The 24,821-nt window shown below is 41.5% G+C and overlaps 1 protein-coding gene across 9 annotated transcripts in view; it reads right to left on the bottom strand.

The window, feature by feature from the left end:
* CHL1 (cell adhesion molecule L1 like) overlaps window positions 1-24,821 on the bottom strand; it is a 201,264-nt gene that overhangs the window by 68,943 nt on the left and 107,500 nt on the right. For all 9 annotated transcript variants that reach the window (XR_012159765.1, XR_012159764.1, XM_073351144.1 and 6 more), the window contains 3 exons: window positions 11,140-11,324; window positions 8,299-8,404; window positions 6,228-6,418 (listed from right to left, as the gene is read on the bottom strand). Coding sequence is in view for 7 of the 9 variants with exons in the window: in XM_073351144.1 (XP_073207245.1) it covers window positions 6,228-6,418; window positions 8,299-8,404; window positions 11,140-11,230 (388 nt within the window). In the remaining 2 variants the exon portion in view is untranslated. The remainder of the gene's footprint in view (window positions 1-6,227; window positions 6,419-8,298; window positions 8,405-11,139; window positions 11,325-24,821) is intronic.

Genomic DNA, 24,821 nt, shown 5'->3' with positions numbered 1-24,821 from the left:
ATTTTAATTCTTGGATATTATGTAATCAATTGCTACTAATTTGTGGCTGATCACAGAATCTATAATAATTGAGCTAAGCCGGTAAGTGGTTCTGAGCTCTATGCAAGACGTACTGCTTCATGATAGATTTTGAAATTGCACGGAGTTATCCATACAGCACATGGATAATGTGAAATTGGAAATCAATCAATCAGTTTGCCATGACATCTACAAAAAAAGGTCATGTCGATATTACAGGCAACTGCCTACACACGGACATAAAGAGCAGGGCCAGACAATCTTTCATAGCTCAAGGTGCTCCATCTCACATTTTCATTACCCAGGGGGAGAACAAACTTGTATAATGGGCCTCCGAATGACCTGTTGAAATGCCAGCAGGTGGATCCTATCAAGGCTCAGACAATCCATTGGCAGGAAAAAAAAAAAAAGAGCCACATGATGAAAAATTATCCACCTGCATTCTGCCTCTTATGGAAACATTTCCCAAAGCACACTGTGATATATAACACACTCAGAACTGTTTTGGGAATGGTTCTTCATGCCACATTTTAATTCCTGCCCAAGTAATATCTTGAGTTCTCTAATACCAAAGTGTCATTAAACTGTGAGACATATAAGGATCAAAATTATATTGGTCTGTGCCCAAGTTCTCTGCTTGTGACTGATGGTGACCCAAGCAGTGACAAATTGTTGTTTTCAGTGCCCTCTCACTGTTGTGAACCTGGGTATATCCAATCCCTAGAGTGACTTGCGATTTAATGACCATACACTACTGGAAAACTCAAGATTAGAGTTGAATGTTTTGAAATACCACTGATAAATGGGACAAGGGAGAGGAAAAATTCAGCAACTGTCTTGTGGATCCCTGCTCCTATTTTCCCATGTTCAGAAAATTCAAAATCTCAGTGAAAAATTAGGAGGAAGGGAGAACTATGTAATCTTATGCTAAAACTAATGAGTGTTTTTAGTATAGATACTGGGCCTGAATCTGTTCCGTTTCCCTGGTATCAACCTGAAGTTACATAGGTCATTTCACTACACTCCAAACTTTAGTGGGATTAGTCCAGATTTACTCATGCTTAGCCTGCACTTAATGATATGTCAGCATAGTTTCATTAGTCAGGGGTGTGAAAAAAAACAAATACCTAGTGACAGCCATGCTGAAAAAATCCACAGCGTTGGAGCAGCCGTGTTGACAGAAGAGTGTTTCTGTCAACTTGGCTAATGTTATTCAGGGTGGTGGCATTCCAACACACAAACACACTTCTGTTGGTGCAGAACGCTCTCTAAACTAGGCACTATATCGACACAGATATACTGACATAGGCTTCATGGTGTAGACAAATTCTCAGTGTAACTGACAGTAGAATTTGTCCCACTGTTTAGAGAAGGATGCAATTAAGGTACCTGATTCTACTCTCTTACACTGGTTTTACGTGGTTATCACTCCACTGACTTTGTGGATTTACACCTGTGTAAGCGAGAAGAGAATCAGAAAGGCCCACTGCTTGTTTTTTGCATTTGAAGCCAGTGTGGAGTCAGGGAGGCTAGCACTGGGAAGCTGTGCTGGAGAAGCATGCACTGAGGAGATTCTCAGATGCAATTCAGCCAGTGAATGAGTCTTTCTATGCAGGTATATGGTTATATATGTTCCCCTCATAGAAGGACTCATTCATTGGCTGCCTCCACCAGGTTTATACCCACTTTGCACCAGCAGACTAGCGAGAGACAGAGAGAGCGAGCGTGCACGTGTGCACACACACACACACACACTGTTGTTGCCCAGTCTTGAGTAAGAGCTGCTAAGGGGACAATGGCCAGGAGATCTCTATTCTCTAGCAATCCCCAATACCCAGAGCATTCCTTGGCCATTGATAATCAGCAGTAATTAGAGCAGCCCTAAGGTTGATCTTCTTTATGCCAGGGATCAACCCAGTGGCCAGCAAACCAGAGGGACATAAATATGACTTATAACTTCCTTCCACCTGCACTGTGCTGAGCACAGCTTGGACACAGCCTGAGATCTGTCTCAGTGTATCAATTTCAGTTCTGGCTTGTGCCGTTTGGAGTTAAATTAGCAATTCTCATTACAGTCTTTGAACTGTTTACAAAGGATGATTCTGCTAATTTATGGAATGATTTCTAATTTCCACACTAAACTGACTAATGTAATGGCTGGCTGTCAATCTAGGAAGGTATCTTACTATGGGATAGATGCTAGTCCTTGCCTACATGGAAGGTTTTCGCTATTACCCTTTCCCAAGAAGAAGGGTGTTTATCCCCATAAATGACTTGGCGACTGTTAGAATAATCACAGTGAATTAGTTGGTAAATTGGGTGACCAACAGGACTGGGTTCTATTCCTGGCTCGTGCACAAACTGCTGTGTGACTTTGCTCCATTACTTGGCCACTCTGTTTTCTCATCTGTAAAATGAGGATAATATTGATCGTTCACCTTTGTAAAGTGCTTTAATGCCAATGGGTTATAGAAAATGAAAATGAGTTATTTTAGAAAATGAATTATTTTACCTCAACTCAAGAATCCTTTTGGTCTCTTCACTACAGAATTCAGTATGCCTTTTCAAATTTTAGATAGAGGCTTTGACTTCTAGGTGGACTGTGCAATCGATAACGTGAGATACTGTCCGTGAATTTATTTCTTGGTTGATTTATTTTCATGCTATGCTTTCATTCTGTAGTTTTAAGTGTTTTAAGGAAAGTAACTATAAATATACTTTAAATGGATCTTGTGTACATTTCACCAAGGAGGCGGTGTACCTTGTGATCAATTAAATACAAGGTTTAAATTTCTAGTCCTAATTCAATTTCTCCTTCTGACATTGGGCACATTCAATAATTAAAGTAACAGAATTATAAGTTCAGTAGTACAGTGGTTGTTGTCTGCATCCTTGTCTTATGGCATTTAATATGTGTCGCACTATATAATCTGCACTGCCTGTTGTTTCACTTAATTGTATATGGACACTAATCATACACATATGCTTAAATAAACATGCATTGAGATTCTACTATAGTTCTTGGTCAATTCAGTTAAATACAATAAAGGGAATGGAAATCTACTTCTAATATAAGCACCCTTATTGCAGTGAAGAAAGTCTTGTCCAGCACATATCAAGCTATCCACATGTCCTGTCTCAACTACAGGTTCCAAAATTCAAGAAACAGGCATCAATTAAGAAAAGTGTTCTGTTTTTATATATTTAAGTAGCTCTTCTTTTGGAATCAAAGTCAATGGATCACCAGAATATCAGAGGACTTTGTACTGCTGGAGGTGACATACTTTAGAAGGGACATAAAACTGACGTCCTCACCATTTGGGAAATTAAAGGGCCCCCGGCAGTCTTCTTATGAGTAGTAGTATCACCCCAGTGCCCTGGCCAGATTCCAAAGTGAATAATTGTCTTCTGCCTAGAGCTTTGAATGGCAATGTTGCTCTTTTCACTCTGCCCAAAATTATTGGGTGACATTAAACAACTACTGTGTCCCCTCCAGTAATGACTAGGTCATTTTAACTCACACCATGACATTCAGTTCAGTTCAACTGAAAATACAATTTGAAGTCAAACTGTTGTGCAGTGCTGATGAGTTACACCCCTAGAGGCTGCTGAAATTTAGTGATGAGTGAAGTAATTCCTATATATATATGCACCTGACCTTTGTGGCCAGTGTGTCATGAGGCTTAATTGGCTAGCTAGTGTATAGAGCACACCTCTCAAGAAAAAAGGTATCCATAAAAGCTGGTCAGTAAAAAGGAAACCCTGGGAGACTCCTCTCATGGATTTCATTTCAGAGTACACAGTCAGGAAAGAATCTCCCTGAAAAGGAAGAAGTTCCATAGACTCCATGAAGTCCACCAAGGACTTCACTGTTGTTTCTGATTTTATGCAGAAGGTGCTCAGGTACTATGAGTAAAAGCAGCAGTATAAAACCAGAGACAGATGAAGATTGAGACAGGGAGAGAGAAACATTTTGTCCCCACAGAAAGATCAAGAGGTTCTGCTCCCTGTGTATCTTGGGGGATCTGCCCCAACACAGAACAGTTTATGTGGACTCTCTGGCCTGGCTTTGGCTCTCCTTCCCAGACTTTCTAAGCTTCTGTGACAGCACAGTTCCCATGAAGCCACATTGCTAGGCTTTCCCCTATTTATAGCTGCCTTTAGATCACTTCTCAGGAGATGTTCCATGGCACAGAAGGAGGATGCCAGAAAAAATAATAGCCTTAGGCTGCATAAACTTTTCTACAGGGCTGGTAGATGGATGATGCATGTTCCCTATTGTCTTCTACCTCTGCACTCAAATGGCCAGAGATACTGCCAAGGAGATAGGTGACCACTCCCTTCCATGGCAATGCTGAAATCAGGATCTGGAGGGCCTCCATCACATGCAGATCTCAGCAGGACCCATTGGCCCTATGTCTGTCAAGTGCTTTGGGATCTTTTGATAGAGGAAGCTGTAGAAATGCAAAGTACTAAGACTGGTGGCATTGAATGAGCAAAACTGCTGTTTTAGACACAGTACAAAAAACTACTATGACTTTTGTGAAAAATAAAAAGAGAAGGCATTCAAAAGGTGTTTATTTTCATAGCCTCAGTAGAGAAATAATAATCAAGTCAAAGCAAATCATTTTCTGCCACCAAACACTCAATTCTCCTGAGGATGCCATTAAAAAAGCCTGTACTAACAGCCCTGCTGGCTTATTCTCTAGAGATAAAGCATGGTGAATTCTATTCAGCAAATATCAGTGAATAATAAATGCTCTCCAAATTAATATAGCTATGAAAATATGTACACAATTTACCCAGTTCCTTGTAAATTAAAGTATTTGGGGAATGTTTTTTAGTATTTGTACTAGAAAACTTAGAAGGTACTGATGGTTCAGTGGTAATATCTTGAACTTCCATGATATTTACTCAGATTTGGTAATTAATTCCTAGCAAACAGGAGTTGGGAATGCTGTGGAACAAACTTAGTGAGTTAGTGGGGAGAACAGAAGTGCCTCATACCACTCAATAGCAAGTGGCTGGAGCGATTACGAAGTAGTTAGGGATATGCGGGACTACCACATCAGGATTCCCAGATTACAGGTGGTTTTTTGAGGTGACCCGCTATTAAAAAAGTCTGAAATCAGTTCTGAGGCCTGTACAAAGTCATCACATTGGGACATTATATCTCAAGAGGGATGATGGTTTGCCACAATGTCATTATGTTGCACCATGCTGGTGCTTGGGCACAACATGATGGCAGAACTTTAAAATGTCAGAATGCTGCATTGCAAGGGCCTGTCAAACTGACTCACAACTGTAGCTAACTTAGCTCCACAGGAAGTCTTGGTTAGGAAGTCTTGTGGTTAAACAGAGAAAAACCTTGAAGGTTTCTTAGGGCTCCCTAAGAGATATGGAGGACAGTAGGGGAAATATGAGACATTCTGAAAATTAATAACTATAGCTTTCAGTTTCACTTTTTAGGCTGCTATGACCATGGCACACTAGAATAAATAAATATCATAGCACGCCGTATATGACAACCACCTTCATTGTTATACTGAGATAGCATCTAATATTCTCTCCCTTCATTAAAATTTTGACTAATATTGCTGGCAATCAATCAATCAAAATGCATTAAGCACCAATAATATTAACCACGAATATTGTAACAGTGATATAGCCTAAACCAGCCTGTACCATAATCCTATTCACTTATGCTAAGTATCCCATAACACCTTGTATTTGCTGAAGTAAGCATTTGGCACAAGCAGCTAGGAAACTTGTCAAAATCAAGATACATCTGTTCTGTGTCTTAGTACAAGCCAGGGATATACCTTCACAGATTATTACCTGGAATGCTAGTATCCAAAACAAAGATAACGAAGGAACAGAAGAAAAGGTCAGGGAACTGGAACAACCTGATGAGTTGGATTTTAGTGCTGTAATTTATAAAATCATTTAAATAATATCAGCTGAAATGTGTAACTTGGGGAATACACCTTCTGCATAAGGTGAATGCAACATCACTGCACGGGACTGTTCTTTGGAGACTGGTATCATATCAAACCTTTCTCCTGTACCATATTAATAAAACTGACTAACATTGGTTATTTGGTCTTGATTATATTTCATGAAGAAATAATGAACCAAAGTGTGGTCAAGCAACTGACTATGCAATTTATCAATAAAAAGAAACACAGCATTTCATTTGAGAAACTTACTTGGAACTATTATTTCGATTTCTTCTGACATGGCAGTTCCCAGTTCATTTGAAGCATAACAACGGTATTTCCCTTGAAAATCAGCTATGATCCCCTGATTTTGGATCACAAAGGTTCCTGAATTTCTGGATGCAACTATTCTGGGGTCAGATAGTAGACTGAATGGTTTCTCATCTTTAGTCCAATTAAAACTGAAAGGTAATATAAACATTAAACATAAGGCCTTGGAAAATAATGTGCTCTAGTATAAGCATAATGGTAATCAAGGACCCAATCCTGACTCATTACAGTGAATGGCAAAATTCCCTTTGACTTTTACGGTGCTGGATCAGGCCCCAAGGGAAATGTAGCTAACGTTAGCTATGGGGCACATCTCTCCTATTGAGCACGCTACTTTGAGATACACTGACTGTGACACAAAATATTAATTGAGGGCTGAAGGCAAGGACAATAAATGAAAGTCACAGTCTCAAAATACTGGCCACAATGAAAGAAACTACAGAATTTGGATTAGAACCAAAGCTATAGAAAACTTGGTGCTGTTCGTTGGGAGGGGTCCATACAAACAAACAATTTCACTGGTTCTGTCTTATGTAGATTTGAAAAATTTAGTTGAATCCACTGAATTTCCCTTGGTTTGCCACATAAACATGAGGTGCTTCAAGTGGCCTTTGGTTTTGACACAAACCTCAATTTGGGTGTGATTTTGACACAAACCCATAACTTTACCTACCTTATTTACCCATACTCAATCCAAGCTGGTTTGAAACTGGGGCAGGTGCATTCAGAAGTTGAGTTGGTCGAAAAATTTCCAGTTGAACAGTTTTTCATTGGAAAAAGCAGTTTCATTGAAATCTAAACATTTTGCAGGAACACGTTTATTTTGAAGAAATTGTTGTCTCTCAACTTTCTCATTTTGTTTCAATAGTGTTAAGAACTAATTGAAATTATAAAGTAGAAAACTAAACACATCAAAATGAAATGTTTCATTTAGACTTTTAGATAATACTATGTGTAGAGATATATCTATCTCTCTCTATAAATTTTATACTATATTTTGATATTATTGAAACAAAAAGTTTTGATGGTCCCAAATCAAAATTTTTTGGGAAATTTTGACTTTTTACTCCAATGCAGAATGAGAAATAAAAAGTCAGAATGTCTCAGTGAATGGACATTCGGTTTTCTGACTTGCCCTATTCAGAATGTTAGGAAACCTTGGCAACAATTGACCTAGGCTGACCTTTCAGTTCGTAACCAAACATGAAACAGGGCAAGTTAGTTGTTAACATGCTGCAGAGCTTCAGTCAGAGCCATCTTGAAAATGACTGTGTCTTATTTAATATTAAAATGTCTCTTAAAAAAAAAACACCAAGTTTTAAACTTTGTTCACTTTGTGGAGTAATGAATATCAAAACTGTACAATCACAATCACACATGCACAGAGCTCCAGCTAGTTAATAAATAATTTAATCCATGTTGAACAAACAACCTGACTGGTAAAATTTCACAGAATATTTTATTACAAACCCCATAAATTCATATTAAAAATATTTGATGAAAACTATTATCTTGTGCTTATTTTGAGATAACTATTGTGATATTAGGCACATACAAAATATCAAATTAAATGTAAATGTGAATACTTGGCACTTGGTTTGATGAGTTTGGTATTTTCATGGGGGAGGGAAGGCTAAGCAGTGTGAAAAGTAAGTGGACAGCTGGTACCCTTTGATTGACATTACACAACTCATATCTCTTTTAATACTGCGGAGTCAGCCTTGTGTGAACCTGGGGATAAATTTAGCACATACTTGAGAAATGAAACATTTCCAAACAGGAAAAGGCATGTTAATCCCTATTCATGGAGCGAGTGGAAGAGATCAAGCAGCAAAAGTTGGGTGGCCTAATGGGGAACACAAAGCTTAACCTATCCCCCAGATTCTAAGCTGATTAGTGTGCATCAATTCTCCTTTTCCCTGCCAAGTAAGAACAACGTTTAGGCAGCAGTTAACTGGTAGAAAAGGAAAACAAACTTTTGATTACTCCTCTAGTTTAAAGAAACACTTACGTGGGTTGTGGATTTCCTTTAGCTTCACATTTAATTGTAAAGTCTTCATCAAAAGGGTATGCAACTTGGGTCATGGATTGGTCTGTAATTGTTGGAACCTGTGCAACTGAACAGAGGACAATTTGATTAGATCAAGTACTATTCAAACCAAACTAAACACAGTTCAGATTATTTAAAGGGATCAAGGTTGCCAGACCCCATTACATTATCCCAGCAAACATTTCAGATTTATACATTTATACATATTCTCCTGATGATGAAAACACTCTCAGTATTCTGAAGTCAATGCTCCAAGTGTCTCAGCACCAAACGGGAGGTTGGACAGTGCTTGGCTGCAGCACTCCATGACATGGAGGGAGTATAATGGGATGGAGTAATTATATGGCTCTTGTCCTTCCCTCCTCAGACATTGATCTTCACCTGGAGCCTGATCCAAAGTCCACTCAAGTCAGTTAGTGTTTTTCCATTGATCTCAATGGGCTTTGGATCAGATTCCTGTAGAACAGTGATGGGGGCTGCATGAGCAGAAAAAATTCTGCTCTGCCATTCCTATGTTCTCTCCTCTAAGGCATCATAACTTGTTCTCCTATCTGAAAGCATAACGCATCAAGAGGTTGCAACATAGCTTGTGTTCCTGCTTCCACGTCCCTGCATGGCTCCAGCTCATAGAGCCATAATAGAGACCACTGTCTCTTCCAACATAAGCTAAAGACAGCAAATGTGGAGGCTAACTTTCTAATGTTCATGACTGTACTGAGCTCTGATTTGTCTTCTGAGAGTTTGTAAGTGATTTTTTTAAAGCCAGGTGACTAAAAGAAAATACTTTCCCCCTGCTCACTCCTAATGAATCAAGCAGGTGGCGAATCTGCAGATAAATCAAATATGTGCAAAATACATGCAGGTTTCAATAAACTGGAATATGGATGATTATACACTTCCCAGAGAATGCCATCTATTTCAGTAATGACATTTCTGAACATAGCCATTAATATCACATACATTTTATTGCCATTAGAAATGATGAGCTCTGACTCAGAATAGAAATATTCCCACAGAAGTCAGTCAATACCTACACCTTGCTTTTGAGAGCATTAATGTTTCATGTTTTCCCAAATTTACCAAGTTTAAGGAGGAGAGTAAATGAATAGACTGGCGTGTTTTAAACTACACATAGATACACTACATGGTACATCATTGGATCCATTATGGATACACAGAGTTTTCATTCATCTGTGGCATGAGTGCGCATTGTTACTATGCAAACAGCAAATCAATGATGTTTCACTGACTTTTCTTCTATGGGAATTAAAGTGTTGAGTAAGAGACACACAACAGAGAATGTGCTCTGCACTGTAAGCTGGGATAACAGATCATCACATTGTTATACACAACACGAAAATTAGCATGTTCTCTGGTTTCATTTTTAAGTCGAACAGGCCATGAAGCTCAAAGCTCAAACAAAATGTAGTATCTTGCTGCATCATATCATGCTGAATCCCTTGCATCTCTGCTGTGTCCACCCTTTCCCACTAGCTTATAAATATTCAGACAGAATTCCTTTTTATTAAAATATAAAATGCTCTATTCAAATAAATTAAGACACAGATGGTTCCCAGAGTTGGTGCTTACATTTTGGTGAATGCACAAGGAACCTGTCCCATCCTTGGCTTCAAATGCAATCTTGTACACAGCTGAGTGCAAGGACTCCTCTTGGCTATCCACTGGGGCTATCCACTTCCGAAGGAAGGAGAGGTACTGCCTCCCTGCACTGGTATGTAGAGCTACCCAGCCATGGAAGGGAGTGTATGTTGAAACTCCTAGTAAGTGTACTCTTCCATAGCAGCTGGGATTGCTGGGAGGCACGGGGTCATTCAGAGTTCTTTCTGGGGCCTGGCGGGGGGTGCCCTAAAGTGGGCCAGTGCCTTGAAGTTATAGCTGAGACCTAACATGTTTTGAAACTACTTACAGGACCCTTCTGGCTTCAGTGTCTGAGGCACAGATCCCCAAAAGGAGTTTAGGGGCCTAACTCCCATTGAGGTCATGTGAGTTAGGCCCCTAACTATGTTTGAGGATCGGGCCCTGTATGCCTAGACAAAAAAGGCCAGGTTTGTTATTTTTTTATGAATAATTGGTGAGACAATTCATCTAACAAAAATATTAATGGGATGAGATTTTTTCCAAAAGAAAACTGTAGTGTGTAATCACCCTTATTTATTTGCCTACGATGAAATGTAGTTTGGGGCTAAATCTTCCACCCTTGCTCCTTTAGTCAGCTCCATGGGATTGGCTTTTTATGAGGTTCATTACATATTGTACACATGCACAGAAGAAGAACCAGCTATGTAAAATATGCCGTTTGATGTGTACCATGGCCAGACATGGTAAAGTAGGTGCTCCTGCAAGTGTCATTCAAATGATGGGAAATATTCTCCTGGGATAAAATTATTCAGACAGATCCACATATGTTCCCTTTTGAAAATGAAACAGCAGGCTGCATATAAATAAATAAATGGATATGTATATCAGACCAATTGCAGAAAGAATAACAGCCAAAAGGAGAGATTTATGCAAAGGACGGAACTGAAACTTCTGAGCAGAACAGAGGGTAGGATCTCAAAGGTCAGTGATGTGCTATCTAGATAAGTTCACAGCAGCATCTAAATGGGACTGAAGAAAGTAAATTACAATTGTATCATGTATAAACTCCCAAAACGCCATGTTAAGGCAAAATAAAATTCATAACGGAACACCTGAAACAGGGGAGAAAGCAAAGTGGTTTTCAGGGGAGAAGAAAGCAGAGTAAATAGTAATAAATAGCTACAGTAAATAGCTACAACTCACCTGATAATGGTATTTCAATACCTTCTGCCAAATTTAATACAAAGAAAAGCAGACATATATTGATCCTTTTTGTGCTTAATAGTATCTCCATCTCTCTTCTGTAAACAGGGAGTCCAAACAGAATGAAAGAATGTTTTTCTCCCACCTTCAGTTCAACTGAGATGTAAGGATGTGAACTTGCAAATCTAGTAAAGAGGAGAAAGCCATATTAGCTCACAATATTAACTTGGCTTTAATGAGGTTAGTAAATTAAAGCAATGCTCAAGGGTTCAGAGCTAAAGCAAAAATGTAAACATATTAAAGGTGTATTAAATTGTACAGTTCCCCTCTTTGCTTCTGAAAGGTACTATAATAAAACTATAGCAACAGAAAAAATATAAGCACATTAATTATACCACAGAAATTTGATTACTTTTTCCTTTGATTTTGAGAGCAGGGATGGGTATATTTGTAATCATTCCAGTTCATAAATTTTTCTAATTAAGAATAGTGCTAGCTGGAAAGCAGAGTAACACATCTAATGAGAGAGATTCAGTACTCCAATGACCCTATTCATAAATCTCATATGTTCTTTATCTTTCATTTATGCTTAAAACAGGACATTTAAACAAATTTGATTCACTACTAAGGACCATCCTATGAAACCTTTGCTTTTCTTCCATAATCCCAATATGATTATATTACAGCTTTACACACACCCCACCATTATCCATCCTAGGGTTATATGTTAAAAGGCAAAAATGTCAGGAGTCTGCCAAAAGGAGAACATTTTCATCTCTAATTAGCATTTAACTGCTATTCACAGAGGAGTAAAAAGAGACAGTTCTGAAAATGCAGGTGTATAGAAAATTCTGATGGTCAGTAGTGCTTGTGGTACCTCAGCTAAATATTAACCAACACCAGGCTGATATGTTTTTTTTTTAGTTATCTATGTATCTCTCTCTGTGGCATTTATAGGGTACCAATCACCACTATATGCCAGATATCAAATATCAACATTACTTAGACAGGACAATTTTCAGGCAAGAAATGACCAAGAACGAGGTAAAAGCCAGCTCAGGAACCAGCGGCAGCTGACTGCCAAACGGCAGGAAAGACAGATAGAGGAAACCTCTGCAGGGGAAATAGGCTATGTGGAAGAAGCTGACAATCTGTTTCCTCTCTTACTCAAAGAAAGCCAACCAGCCAGTCTTAAAGCGCCCAAGAGGGAAAAGGGACATAGCTGACTGACCTGCAACACCTGTGGGCAGGTGTCATAAGCCATTGGTTTATAACAGGTTAGGAATTGTGGCGAATTCAGCAGCTTTGTAAGGTTCTGACTAAAAGCTAGGTGGAAAGTAGAGATTTTGACTGAGGGAGGGAAATAATTTGGAAGTGAAAGTCAGGGAGTTTGAATGCTGGTAAAATGAAAGTGGAAACAAAATTTACAAGATTCCTGAAAATCAGAATTGCTGTTTCACATTTCAAATAATCTTTGAGAATTCCCCAGTTTATCAGCAGCATGAGAGAGACAAAGGAAGAGGCTGACTGATAAGCCTCATGCCAAAATCCTCCAGTCTCACTCTTCCGCAGAAGAGATCCACTTTTCAGAGGATGTGCTGAATTCAAGAAGTGTCAAAACCCGAGTACCAGAATAGTTGCAAGATGCCCAAAAAAGGTCCAGAACAAGGTCCCAGAGAATTCCGGCAGGACTTGAACACCGCCACTTTTAAATATTTATATGACAAGGGTTTATATTACATCCACTAACTGGTCTTTCCAGGGACTTATTTTAACAATCCAAACCATTGAGAAGCTTCAACAAGCCACCATATTTTAAATCAACATGCCACAAAAATCTTTTATTTCTTCTCTCAAATGTGAAAATTTACTTCAGATTACAGGGGTTTACAGATTACAGCATGAGCAATATTAAGTCTTGTGTTAACAGCCGTAAAATCTGATCACTTATTGTCCATTGCAGCTAGGAATGGAATCTTTAAATCAGTGGAAAGAGGAGATTCCCATCTTTCCATTAGGACCTACAGCACCAGTCTTTAGGCCTGGAAGGCTCAAACATATTGAATGTTGAAGTTTGACACTTTTATGCACAAAGTTATTTTAGCTATATTTTAGAGGAGTATTGAATGTGCTATTTCTGGTTTTCATCTCACTTACACTGGTTTTACACCAGTGTAATTTCTTTGACTTCAAATGAGTTACTCTTCACCCACACTTGAGTAAGTGTGAAGAAAGTCAGGGTCATTATTTTCAATCTCTCTTCCTACTACAGTTGGACTTGCTGAAGTAAGGGTGCCTGTCTTTACAGGTGAAGAAAAGTGATGTATTTAAAGGGAAAAAAACCCTAGAATTTTCTATACAGATTCTCCTCTTAGACCTTGCATGATGCCAATAAAACAAGTGCTGGTGTGAAGCATGAAAGCTTTATCAACACTTGTCTGAGGTAACCTGCACAGTTAATTCTAGGTTTACCATCTGTAAGTAACACAGTCATCTGACAATCAGTGCGATCAACCCTTTTATATGTCACCACATCATCATATATTCTATATATACAAGGTACATAGTCCTTTCTTAGGTTGCGACAGTCTCTCAATGGCTGCCCAACACTTACCTATGCAGTGTCAGGTTCTCTTATGTTCTCTGCCCTGCTCATCATTGTCTGACTTGTGCTTACAGGCGATAAAATCAAGACCTTTATAAGTGCTATTTATAACTAATGTATGCTCTGCATACAACTTCGGTGGTCAGAGGAACTGCAGTTTACACTGTGACAAGGCACCTCCTTTGCCTCATGGGACTCAGTGATAGGGGAGAGGGGGCTGGAGTAAATCATTCCCACTCTCAAGAGCTTTTATTCCTCACTCAAGTTTATTTTCAATATTTACACAGTTGGCCTGGGGTAGGCCCACGGAGTACTCTTCAGCCAAACAAAAAGAAACACGTTCATAACACAAAAAGGAACCCCCTCCTTGCCCCCTCTTTGGGGTGTTGCCTTCTTATGCTGGCCCCTGGATTCCAGTCCTCCCCAAACTGTCCATTAGCTCAGTTGATTCCCCACATAGGGAAGAAAGCAGCCTTCCACCCAAGAGAAGCCTTTTCTCCCAGCTGCCACTAGCCCTTCTGCAGCTTCTCTCTTCTTTCTTTGCCCTCTCTCTCACACCAGAAAAGGGGGAGGGTGTTTAAAGGTCACAGACAGCCCTTAATTGAGGTAACTTCTTTTCAGCTCAGGAGGAAGAGGGCCTTTACCATTCTAGGGCTGATATATCTGCCTTCCACCACTCTGTGGTAGCTCTCCGGTATGACTTGGTCACAATGCTCACAAACATCTAACCAGAGAGTTGCTTGCCAGTTGTATGTTACTGGTAACAAACCCTAACTTTTGCATATAGTGCTCTCAAGGTCCAGTATCCATAATGACAAACTCATTGACATCTGGGAGAATGTCCAAAGTAGAGGAGCCAGAGTTGCAAAAGCATACTGAGGTAGCATGTTGGGAGGGAGACATGGAAAGGAGGTGTCCCTTTATCTGAACTGTATCAAATCTAATCGAGTTTCAGGTTAAATCCAAGGAAGATGCTAAGGTTTAGGTGGTTTCCGTTAGCCCATTAGCTCACCATACTACTCTTTATAGAGAGACAGACAGCAAGGTTTAGAGTGCAGACATGATCTTTTATCATGACTTGTCTCTCTCCAGACCACTATAATTAGTTGCAGAGTAACATCCGTGTTAGTCTGTCTTCGCAAAAAGAAAAGGAGTACTTGTGGCACCTTAGAGACTAACCAATTTATTTGAGCATGAGCTTTTGTGCTCACGAAAGCTCATGCTCAAATAAATTGGTTAGTCTCTGAGGTGCCACAAGTACTCCTTTTCTTTTTATAATTAGTTGGTTCATCTAGCTCTCTCTTTCTCTCTCTTCTCCTGTTTTGAATACTAATGCAGAATGCTGCCTGCACCAGCACTGGGAACTAGTGAACACACTGAGATGGATGGTGCTACATTTTCTTGAGGCAATACCCAATTGCAGCTGTGTTGAGCCCATTGTCATTTTTGTTTTTTGTTTTGTTGTATGAGGTAAAACCCAGCTGAGCTGTGAATTAAGCAACAGTGTCTTTCAGGCGTATTTACCAAGTGATAAGTATCTGGCAAGATACTCAATAAGTGTAACCCATCAACAGGCAGAGTAACAGCGACATTATTTTAGTTGTGCTGTGTGTGGTTTCTATCAAACTATTATGACCAAACTGCTTCCCATCCTTGTAAACTCAATTCTGATTTCAGTCTGGGAGTGTGTCTGATTCTCAAGGCTTATCAGACCTTCACATATAGGAAGAAGTACACTAGGCTAGACTGTCACTATCTTTATACACTCACACAAGGAAGTAAAGGAGCATAGAGTGTCCCCTGCCACTTTTTCAGGGGAGCTACCCACACCAAAGGGTGCAGGGAAGGAGACGTAACGATGCCACTTCCTCACATCCCTGCACTGGTTGGGTGGGGAGGGATCAGAGGAGCTTAGGAATGGGCACAGCCTTGGCTCCATCACCTCTCCAGTGTGCTGGCTCACGTACCTGAGCCGACATGCTGGGTGCAGGCCTAGAGCAGGTTCCTTCTTCCCCAGAGCAGGCGGGGGAAGATGGGGAGGCAGGTTCTGACTCTCCAAATAACAGTAGGCTTCCTGGGTTGCTCCTGGGGCAATGTAATTGCCTTGCCCCTCGCTTAAGGCAGATTTCAAAGTGATGACCTAGTCCTAGGTGAGGTTCTCCTTAGGGGTGAAGGATTTGACTCTGTTCTGCTGCCTATTTGCAGCCACTCTTGCACGGTAGCAGGTGTCAAGTCTAAGAAAAGATCAAGAGCTAAGTATCTCAGTGTGACAGGGCTAGCTCTTAAAAGCATGTCTTCTCAGACATGCCCTTCTCCATCTTTGCCAGGCCCAATTCTGCACTGAGCTCTGAACAGTAAGATAGTGGTCAAGCAGGGAGGTTAGGACATATGTCTGCTCAGGGAGGGGGCAAATGATTCACCTTACTAAAGCTGCCAAGTAGACCAGGCTGCCAAGTATTAGGCAATTTGCATGGATGTCATGCAGTAAGCAGCCCTGTCATGTTTCAGGCCCACTGCTAAGCTAAATATCATCAGCCCCTCCCCACCTACCTTCTAGTACCCACCAACCTGAACACTCCAGTACCCATCCACCTAACCTAGCAATCCCTGAAAACTTCCAGGTCACGGAACACCATAGAAGCCCTCCAGCTTACCCACAAGTATTGTGCAGCACAGTGTCTGACCCCCACCATAATCTGTCATATGCAAATTATTTGTAAATGTGAAGATTAGCTCATTAAATAATTTGCATAATATATCACACATATAGCTGCACAAAACTGGCAGCTATGTGCATGGTTTTGGTCATTCTTGTGCCAAAGTACAACAATCTCATGCTGTTTGCAATGTGCCAAGCAAGGATTTGCAAAATCTAGGACATGGTAAAATTAACAGCTCAATTCACCGAGCTGGTAGCTAGAGCAGCCCCAAAGTGCTTGCCTTGGAAATGTGTTTTTGTCAAAGTGGTGTCATGCTACCCTTTTTCCTTGTGATGAGTTGTAGGCAGGATTCTGCACTGAAGAGGCTGAGGAATCCATTGGGGGAAGAGGAATCCATTTTGTTACAACAGAAAAAAGGGCTAAATCCACTAGAGCAGATGTTGCCAACCTGTGGCTCCGGAGCCACATGCGGCTCTTCAGAAGTTAATATGCAGCACCTTGTATAGGCCCCGACTCCAGGGCTGGAGCTACAGTCACCAACTTTCCAATGTGCCGGGGGGTGCTCACTGCTCAACCCCGAGCTCTGCCACAGGCCTGCCTCCACTCCACCCCTTCCCGCCCCCTCCCCTGAGCGTGCTGTGCCCTCACTCCTCTCCCCCCCCCCCCCCGCAAGCCTCCTGCACGCCACAAAACAGCTGATTGGGAGGTGCGGGGAGTGACGGGGAGGTGCTGATCGTCAGGGCTGCTGGTGGGGAGGAGACGCTGGGAGAGAGAGCTGATAGGAGGCTGCTGACGTATTACTGTGGCTCTTTGGCAATGTACGTTGGTAAATTCTGGCTCTGTCTCAGGCTCAGGTTGGCCACCCCTGCACTAGAGCTACTTTTCTTCACAACAAAATACAATATGAATGCTCTGTATAGAAATTATATATATTCTATGACTTATCCTCTTTTCTGTCTCTCTCTATTTTCTCTTTTCTCGGCCTGAGGCTTCAAGCAGGTAATTTGAATTCATTTCCGATAATTATCCATAGTTCTTTACCTGCAATTCATTATTTATTATGCTGTTCAGTTAATAGTAAATACTGATTGCTTTAAGGACAGCTCATTTGTTTGTTTAATGAGATGTCCTTTACTTAGAGTGAACAAATCTTTCAACATAACCAGTTTTATTCAGGAACCATGCAGTGTCAGATTTCTGTATTGTATCTGACCCTTTCCAAAAGTATGTAGTAAAAATATTGGGCAATCAAATAGGAGAGAAAATATTACATTTCCATTTGTCTCCTAAACCTAGGGAACAATTTTCACGACAAGAATTACTGTATCAAAATAGTTCATAAATACGAAGAGTGACCACCAAAAAAACTCAGATTACTGCTCTATAGCTACCAAATGAAGTTATATTGTGCAGCTAAATACATCATCAGCCCAGCAATTTTGTGTCCTCTTAAAATGCTTGAGTTTCCATTTCTGAGTAAGTTCTGTACAGTACAGCCAATATTAATGAAACTACTGGATTCCCAAAGCCTAGTAACGGTTAATTTCAGAGATGACCTTTTTGTTAGCCAGGTTCAGATTTAATTTACCAGTAATTTATATATTAAAAGGTTTATACATAAAAGTCATTGGTAATTAGAAAGTACAGCCTTTGGGCATGGCCCCAGATACAAGATGGGAGAGTAACTCTCTCACTCTCACACACTCACACACAAAGCAGCTTTTGGGTTTTAGAAAGGAAGGAAGTTGATTATTTAGTTATACAATATGTGGAAAGATACAGGGACTATATACCACAGGAGCTTAATGAGCTACTGTTGCTCTTTCTTAGGCATGACAACAGACAGACGAGATGAAAAATGCTGCTTCAGCCAACATTTGTCCACGCCACAAACCAGTAGCATTCTCTGCTCGAAGGAAAACTGGTGCTGAATTTCAGCTATGGCAAATACAGTGGCACAGCTGTGCTGGGAAATCACACACAGACTCTGCCTACACCGTGGCTAGTTTTAGAAGACATTTTTCATATATAGTCTCCTCCTCATATCTTTTGGGTATCTCTTTGTGACCCCACCAATGTTGGGATCCCCTCTATGGGGCCCCGACTACCATTTACCTCAAATCTCATGTGCTTAAGGAGAATAGTCACAGAGCACACTAGATTTGAACAACCTCTTAGAATGAATTAAGGACAAATGTTCCCTCTCCATGGCTTGCATCCTCAAACAGTCACCTCCTACCCCCAGCCTTCTAGCTCTTGTTCTATTCCTCACTTTAATAAAAGAACTCCTCTACCTCCATTCCCTCCACAATTCCCCTCATGAAGTGCCTGAAGTATCCTTCTGCTCCACTCCACGCATCAAAATGGTCCAATTGTCCCACATTCCCTGCACTTTGCACGGCCACTTGTTCTGCCTCTCAACTGACCTCTGCCACACACTATACAATGTTGGTCCTGCCCCAATCACTTTTTCCCCTTCTCTGCATGATTTCTGGCCCGAGGTTAACTGAGAACTAACAACAGGAGGAGCGTGTCATGTTTGGTGAATAGGCTGGGGGAGGAGGGGAAAAAGGCCTCATGGATGAACCCTGTTGTGTGAAAGGTGGTGGCAGGAGGGATAAATCTGGTCTTGAAGACAATCCAAGTGGTTTGGATCATTTCAGTAAGTCAAGAAGTTTGGATATTTACACTGGGCAAGACTTTCCCCTCACTGGTTCACAAACTAGCTGCTCAGAACAAGTATATTTAAAGCCTATAATTCAGGGGGACACAGAGCTTAATTCTACTGATAATGACCCCTATTCAAAAATAGTCTCCACAGCAGTTGCTCCATAGGCCTACTTCTCTCCCCCACTTCCAACCCTTCTAGTGAGTCTGAGTAACTAAAAATAAAATGTTAGACTTTCTGCCCGACCACTACTCTCCATGACTGGGGATTGGGCCTTTTGGAAAAGAGAATTCCATTGAGTATGTGTAGGTCATTAGACTGGCATTTTTTCCATGCAGTGAGCAGGTGAGATTTCATGTGTTCACCTGTGAGCTCCCATTAGCTTAGAGAGAGAGAGAGAGAGAGAGAGATTTATGCTAACGAAGCACTGGCTGAATTGTAATGCAACAGCTGAAAGGATTTTACTGTGTTCTGTAGCTACAATATTTAAAAAAAACAAACATTTGGCAAAGGTGGAAGGTGAGCTCCATGCGGACTCTTTTTCTTCAGCTGTCAATATCATAGGGACCATTTCCCGTGAAAGCTTTCAGACATCCCAATGTCAATGTTAGGGAAAAATAACCTTCCCTTGACACTATATCCAATGCCTATTTTGGATACTGCCAGTCTTCTGAAAACAATTCACTGTGCAAATGCTCGTGGAGGTTAAAATATTCCCCTAAAGCAGAAATATAGTCCAATGTGTGAGGCAGAGAACATATTTCCATAAGCACCAAGGATCCTCTCTGTCATTCCTGGAATTAAGTATTTAAGTGACATTTTTTTTCTTTTGGCCACTGATTTCTCGCTAGATTTGGAGCCAATCTAGAGTCAATGCATGACTTAACCCTTAGAAAACCGTTTTGCCGGGTGGCCCTATAAACTCCATTTGTCTCCGCCTACATCATAGCAGTTTTCAGAACAATTACCCAAACAACATTTTTTTAAGATTTAACAAAATCGGCACAATAAATTTAGAATATTTAAAGATATTATGTTTTCTATATTTAAACAAAAAATTACCACCCTTTCTTATTATAGATTCATAAATTCCAAGGCCAGAAGGGACCATTCTGGTCATCTAGTCCAGAGGTGGGCAAACTACTGCCCGCGGGACCGTCCTGCCGGCCCTTTAGCTCCCGGCCGGGGTGGCTAGCCCCCGTCCCATCCCCTGCTGTCCCTCCTCCCCCATGAGGGTAGCACGGCTTGCACCCGCCCACCTCCCAGGCTTTCCAATAAGCCAGTCCTGCCGCTCTGAGCGGCATGGTAAGGGGACGGGGAGCAGAGGGAGGGAAGGGGTTTAGATAAGGGGCAGGAGGTTCCAGGGGGGCAGTCAGGGGATGGGGAGCAGGGGGCAGTTGGATGGGTCAGTGGTTCTGGAGGGGGTGGTCAGGGGATGTGGAACGGGAGAAGTGTTGGATAGGGGGTGGGAGTCCCAGGGGGCATGTCAGGCAGCGGGGGTGTGGATAGATGTCAGGGCAGTCAGGGGGAAGGGGGGTCGGATAAGGAGTGGAGTCCTGGGGGGAGGTTAGGGGTGGGGAGGGTCCTGGAAGGGGGCGGTCAGGGGACAAGGAGCAGGGGGGTTGGATGGGTCTGGGATTCTGAGGGGGTCAGTTGGGGGGGAGGAAGTGAGAGGGGGCAGATAGGGCAGGAACCAGGCTGTTTGGGGAGGCATAACCTTCCCTACCCAGCCCTCCATACAGTTTCGCAACCCTGATGTGGCGGGCCAAAAAGTTTGCTCACACCTAATCTAGTCTGACTTTCCATAATTCAAGCAGTAGAACTTACCCAGATTAATTCATTTATATCTTTAGGAAAAACATCCAGTCTTGATTTAAAACTTTTCAGTGATGGAGAATCCAACCTGACCCTTGGAAAGTTGTTTCAATGGTTAACTGCTCTATTAAAAATGTACACCTTATTTCTAGTCTGAATTTGTTTAACTTCAACTTCCAGCCATTGGATCATGTTATACCTTTTTCTTCTGCACTGAAGAACACGCCTTTAAATATTTGTTCTTCATGTAGGTACGTATGGACTATAATCAAGTCATCCCTTAACCTTCTCTTTGTTATGATAACTAGATTTAGCTCCTTAAGCCTATCACCATAAGGCATGCTTTCTAATCCTTTAATCATTCTCATAGCTCTCCTTTGAACTCTCTCCAATTTATGAACATCCTTTTTGAATTGTGGACACCAGAACAGGACACGGTATTCTAGCAATGGTTGCACCAGTGCCAAATACATAAGCAAAGTAACCGCTCTACTCCTACTCAAGATTACCCTATTTATGCATACAAGGGTCACACTAGCCGTTTTGGCCATTGCGTCACACTGGGAGTTTATGTTCAGCTGACTAACCCCCCCCAACCTCCAAATCTTTTCAGAGTCACTGCTTCTTAAGGCAGAGTACCCCATCTAAGTATGGCCGACTTTCTTGGTTCCTAGATTTATACATTTAGAGCTAGCCATAATAGAACATATTGTTTGCTTGCACCCAGCTTACCAAGCAAACCGGACTGCTCTGTGTCAGTGACCACTCCTCCTATTTTTGTGTTGTTTGCAGACTATCAGTGATGAAATTACCCCCCCCCAGGTAATTTATACAAATGTTAAATTAGCATAGGGCCAAGAGCCAATCCCTGCAAAACCCCATTAGAAACACACCAGTTGCCGATGATTTCCTGTTTACAATTACATTTTGAAACCTATTGTTTAGCCATCTTTTAATCCATGTAATGTATGCCATGTTAATTTTATATCTTTCTGTTTCTTTAATCAAAATATGATGTGGCATTAAATCAAATATCTTACAGAAGTCTAGATATATTAAATCAACACTATTACCGTTATAAACCAAACTTCTAATATCATACAAAAAGTTATTTTCCATAAACCCATGTTGATTGGTAAAAAGTTATTTTCCATAAACCCATGTTGATTGGTATTAATTATATTACCCTACTTTAATTCTTTACTAATCAAGTCCCATATCACCTGTTCTAGTAATTTCTTGGGATTAATGTCAGACTGGCATGCCTGTAATTACCCAGGCCATCCCATTTACTATCTTTAAGTGCTGGCACATGAGCTTTTCTCCAGTCATCTGGCACTTCCCCAGTGTTACAAGTCTTATTGGAAATGAAGATTAACAGTCTAGCAAACTCCTTATCCAGCTCTTTCATAACTTATGCATTTAAAGTACAACTGAGGAGCTAGACAAATACTGGGAAAGATATGCAAAAGATGGATAAATATAACTGAAGATGTGTATAGAGGAGCAGAACATTTGCTTTTATTTAAAGGAGGAGGTAATTTAATTTCCTTATGTAGGCCAAGGTTTTCAAAAATGACTAGTGATTCTCAGTGGCCAGTTTGAGATGTCATAAAGGGGACTGGTTTTTACAGAGTGGATGCTCAGAACTTAATGGAAAATTTAAGTTGTCTCTGATTCAGCATTAAAAAGTTGAGGCACCACTATTGTCTTTTGAAAATCTTGGCCTTAAATTGCCATTCACCAGACCTGTATGACTTAAAACATTCACCCTCACCACAAATTCCCATTTGAGACAAATCCCGCAATCAGAGGCCTTTTCCCTCCCTCCACCTATGCCCCCTCAGACAGACAGGCTTTGCAACATACCCAGACAATCAATGACTTTGGGATCTTTCGGACCAAGGAGAGACAGCATTCCAAAAGGAAGGGACTCGCTTGCAGAGCATTATCTAAGAAACCTTCTCTCTTTTATGCCAGAGGCATCCCAGCCCAAGTCACCTTGTTGATCTTAGCTCAAGTAGAGTGCCATAGAGAGAGAGAGAGAAGGTCTCTGACGTATGAAGGTCCTAAGCTATTTGGGGCTTTATAAGTCAAAATTAACATTTTATCCTCTACCAGCAGCCAAAAGGCATAGCCCGTGCAGATCCCAGAACACCACTGCCACATGTTTACAACAAAAAACACTGCTTACAAAGATGTCTGCCACATTCCTCACAAGCTTCAGCTTCCAGATGGATGTAGGTGTAGCCCCAGGTAAGTCTGATCCAAAGCTCTTTTAAGTCAATGAGAGAGTTTCCCATATAAGAGTGGCCAATCCCCAAAGAGCTTACAATGTACATAGACAAAGAGTGAGAGAAAGGAGGTATTACTATCTCCATTTGACATATGGCAAACAGAGGCACAGACAGATCAAGAGACATGTCCAGAATCACACAGGAAGTCTGCAGTAGAGCTGGGAACTGAACAAAGATCTCCTAAATCCCTATCGGGTATCTTCTCCCCAAAGCTATCCTACCTTTCTGTAAATTCTTGATGACTCATTGTGGCAAGTGTGACTTGTTAACTCCAACAGGATACTTGAGCTATACATAATGGCCTCTTAGCAGAGAGAGGGAGATCATGCAGGAAATCTTAGGAACAGTCAGGTTGGAGAAAAAGCTTAAGCTATTCTATTCAATTTTATTCCATCTAGGCTCTTGAACCATGCTTGTCACATAGTAGCCAAGAACTTTCCAATAGTATATTGAGGGGACTAATGTCTGTCATGAGTTGTTTGTTCTCTCATTCTCTCTCAAAGAAGTATGTTCACTGGAGTAGGGTTTTTTTTTGTTTATTTTTAAAATAAATATATATAATGTTGCTATATGTTTGTGAAAAAAGGCAAACACAAAATGCGCCTTGCATTTGGAATGGAAGGTGGTGAGTTTTGAGATGGCTATTTATTAATTATTACATGGGTTACCAGTAAAGTCAAACCACATGTAAAGGGTAAAGTTTGACCTTGCACAGCACATGCAGACTTTAATTGTGCCATTTTACTATGGTCACTTTTCAAAGCAGAATTCAATGAGCCTGATTTTCAAACATTGCTTTTTTTTTTTTTTTTTTTTAAACTCTTGCACTTTAGAGGCATGGTTTAAGCCATTTACATGTAAGTAATAGCTTTACATTGACTTCACTGGGGGCTACGAAGGCCCCAACACTTTTGAAACTCAGGCCATCTACTGAGGTGCCTAAATATGGACTTAGGAGCCTAGCATTAGCCACTAGGGTTGCCAGGCATCCGGTTTTCGACTGGAATGCCCAGTTAAAAAGGGACCCTAGCAGCTCCGGTCGGCACCACTGACATGGCCATTAAAAGTCCGGTCGATGGTGCAAAGGGGGCCTGGGGTTAAGGCAGGCTCCCTGCCTGCCCTAGCTCCGCGCAGCTCCTGGAAGTGGCCATCAGGTCCCTGCAGCCCCTAGGCACATGGGCAGCCAGGGAGGCTCCGCACACTGCCCCTGCCCCAAGGGCCAACTCCACAGCTTCCATTGGCTGGAAACCACAACCCATGGAAGCTGCAGGGGCAGCACCAGCAGGGGCAGCGCACAGAGCCTTCCTTGCCACCCATGCATCTAGGGGCTACAGGGACCTGGCGGCCACTTCCCAGGAGCCAAGATAAGTGACACCGGGACCCCATGCCCCAAACCCTCTCCCACTCCCCAACCCCCTGGCCCAGCCTGAGTCCCCTCCTGCACCCAAACTCCCTCCCAGAGCCCACTACCCCCCAACATCCAAATCCACTTCCCCAGCCCCCTCCTGCACCCCAAGATCCTCATCCCTGGCCCCACCCCAGAGCCTGCACCCCCAGCTGGAGTCCTCACCCCCCTCTCCTGCACCTCAACCCCGTGCCCCAGCCCGGTGAAAGTGAGTGAGGGTGGGGGAAAGCAA

Source organism: Lepidochelys kempii, chromosome 7 (genome assembly GCF_965140265.1).
Source record: "Lepidochelys kempii isolate rLepKem1 chromosome 7, rLepKem1.hap2, whole genome shotgun sequence".
NCBI classification, from domain to species: Eukaryota; Metazoa; Chordata; order Testudines; family Cheloniidae; genus Lepidochelys; species Lepidochelys kempii.
The sequence above is the reverse complement of the archived record's forward strand: the minus strand, read 5'-3'. Positions and strand labels throughout refer to the sequence as shown.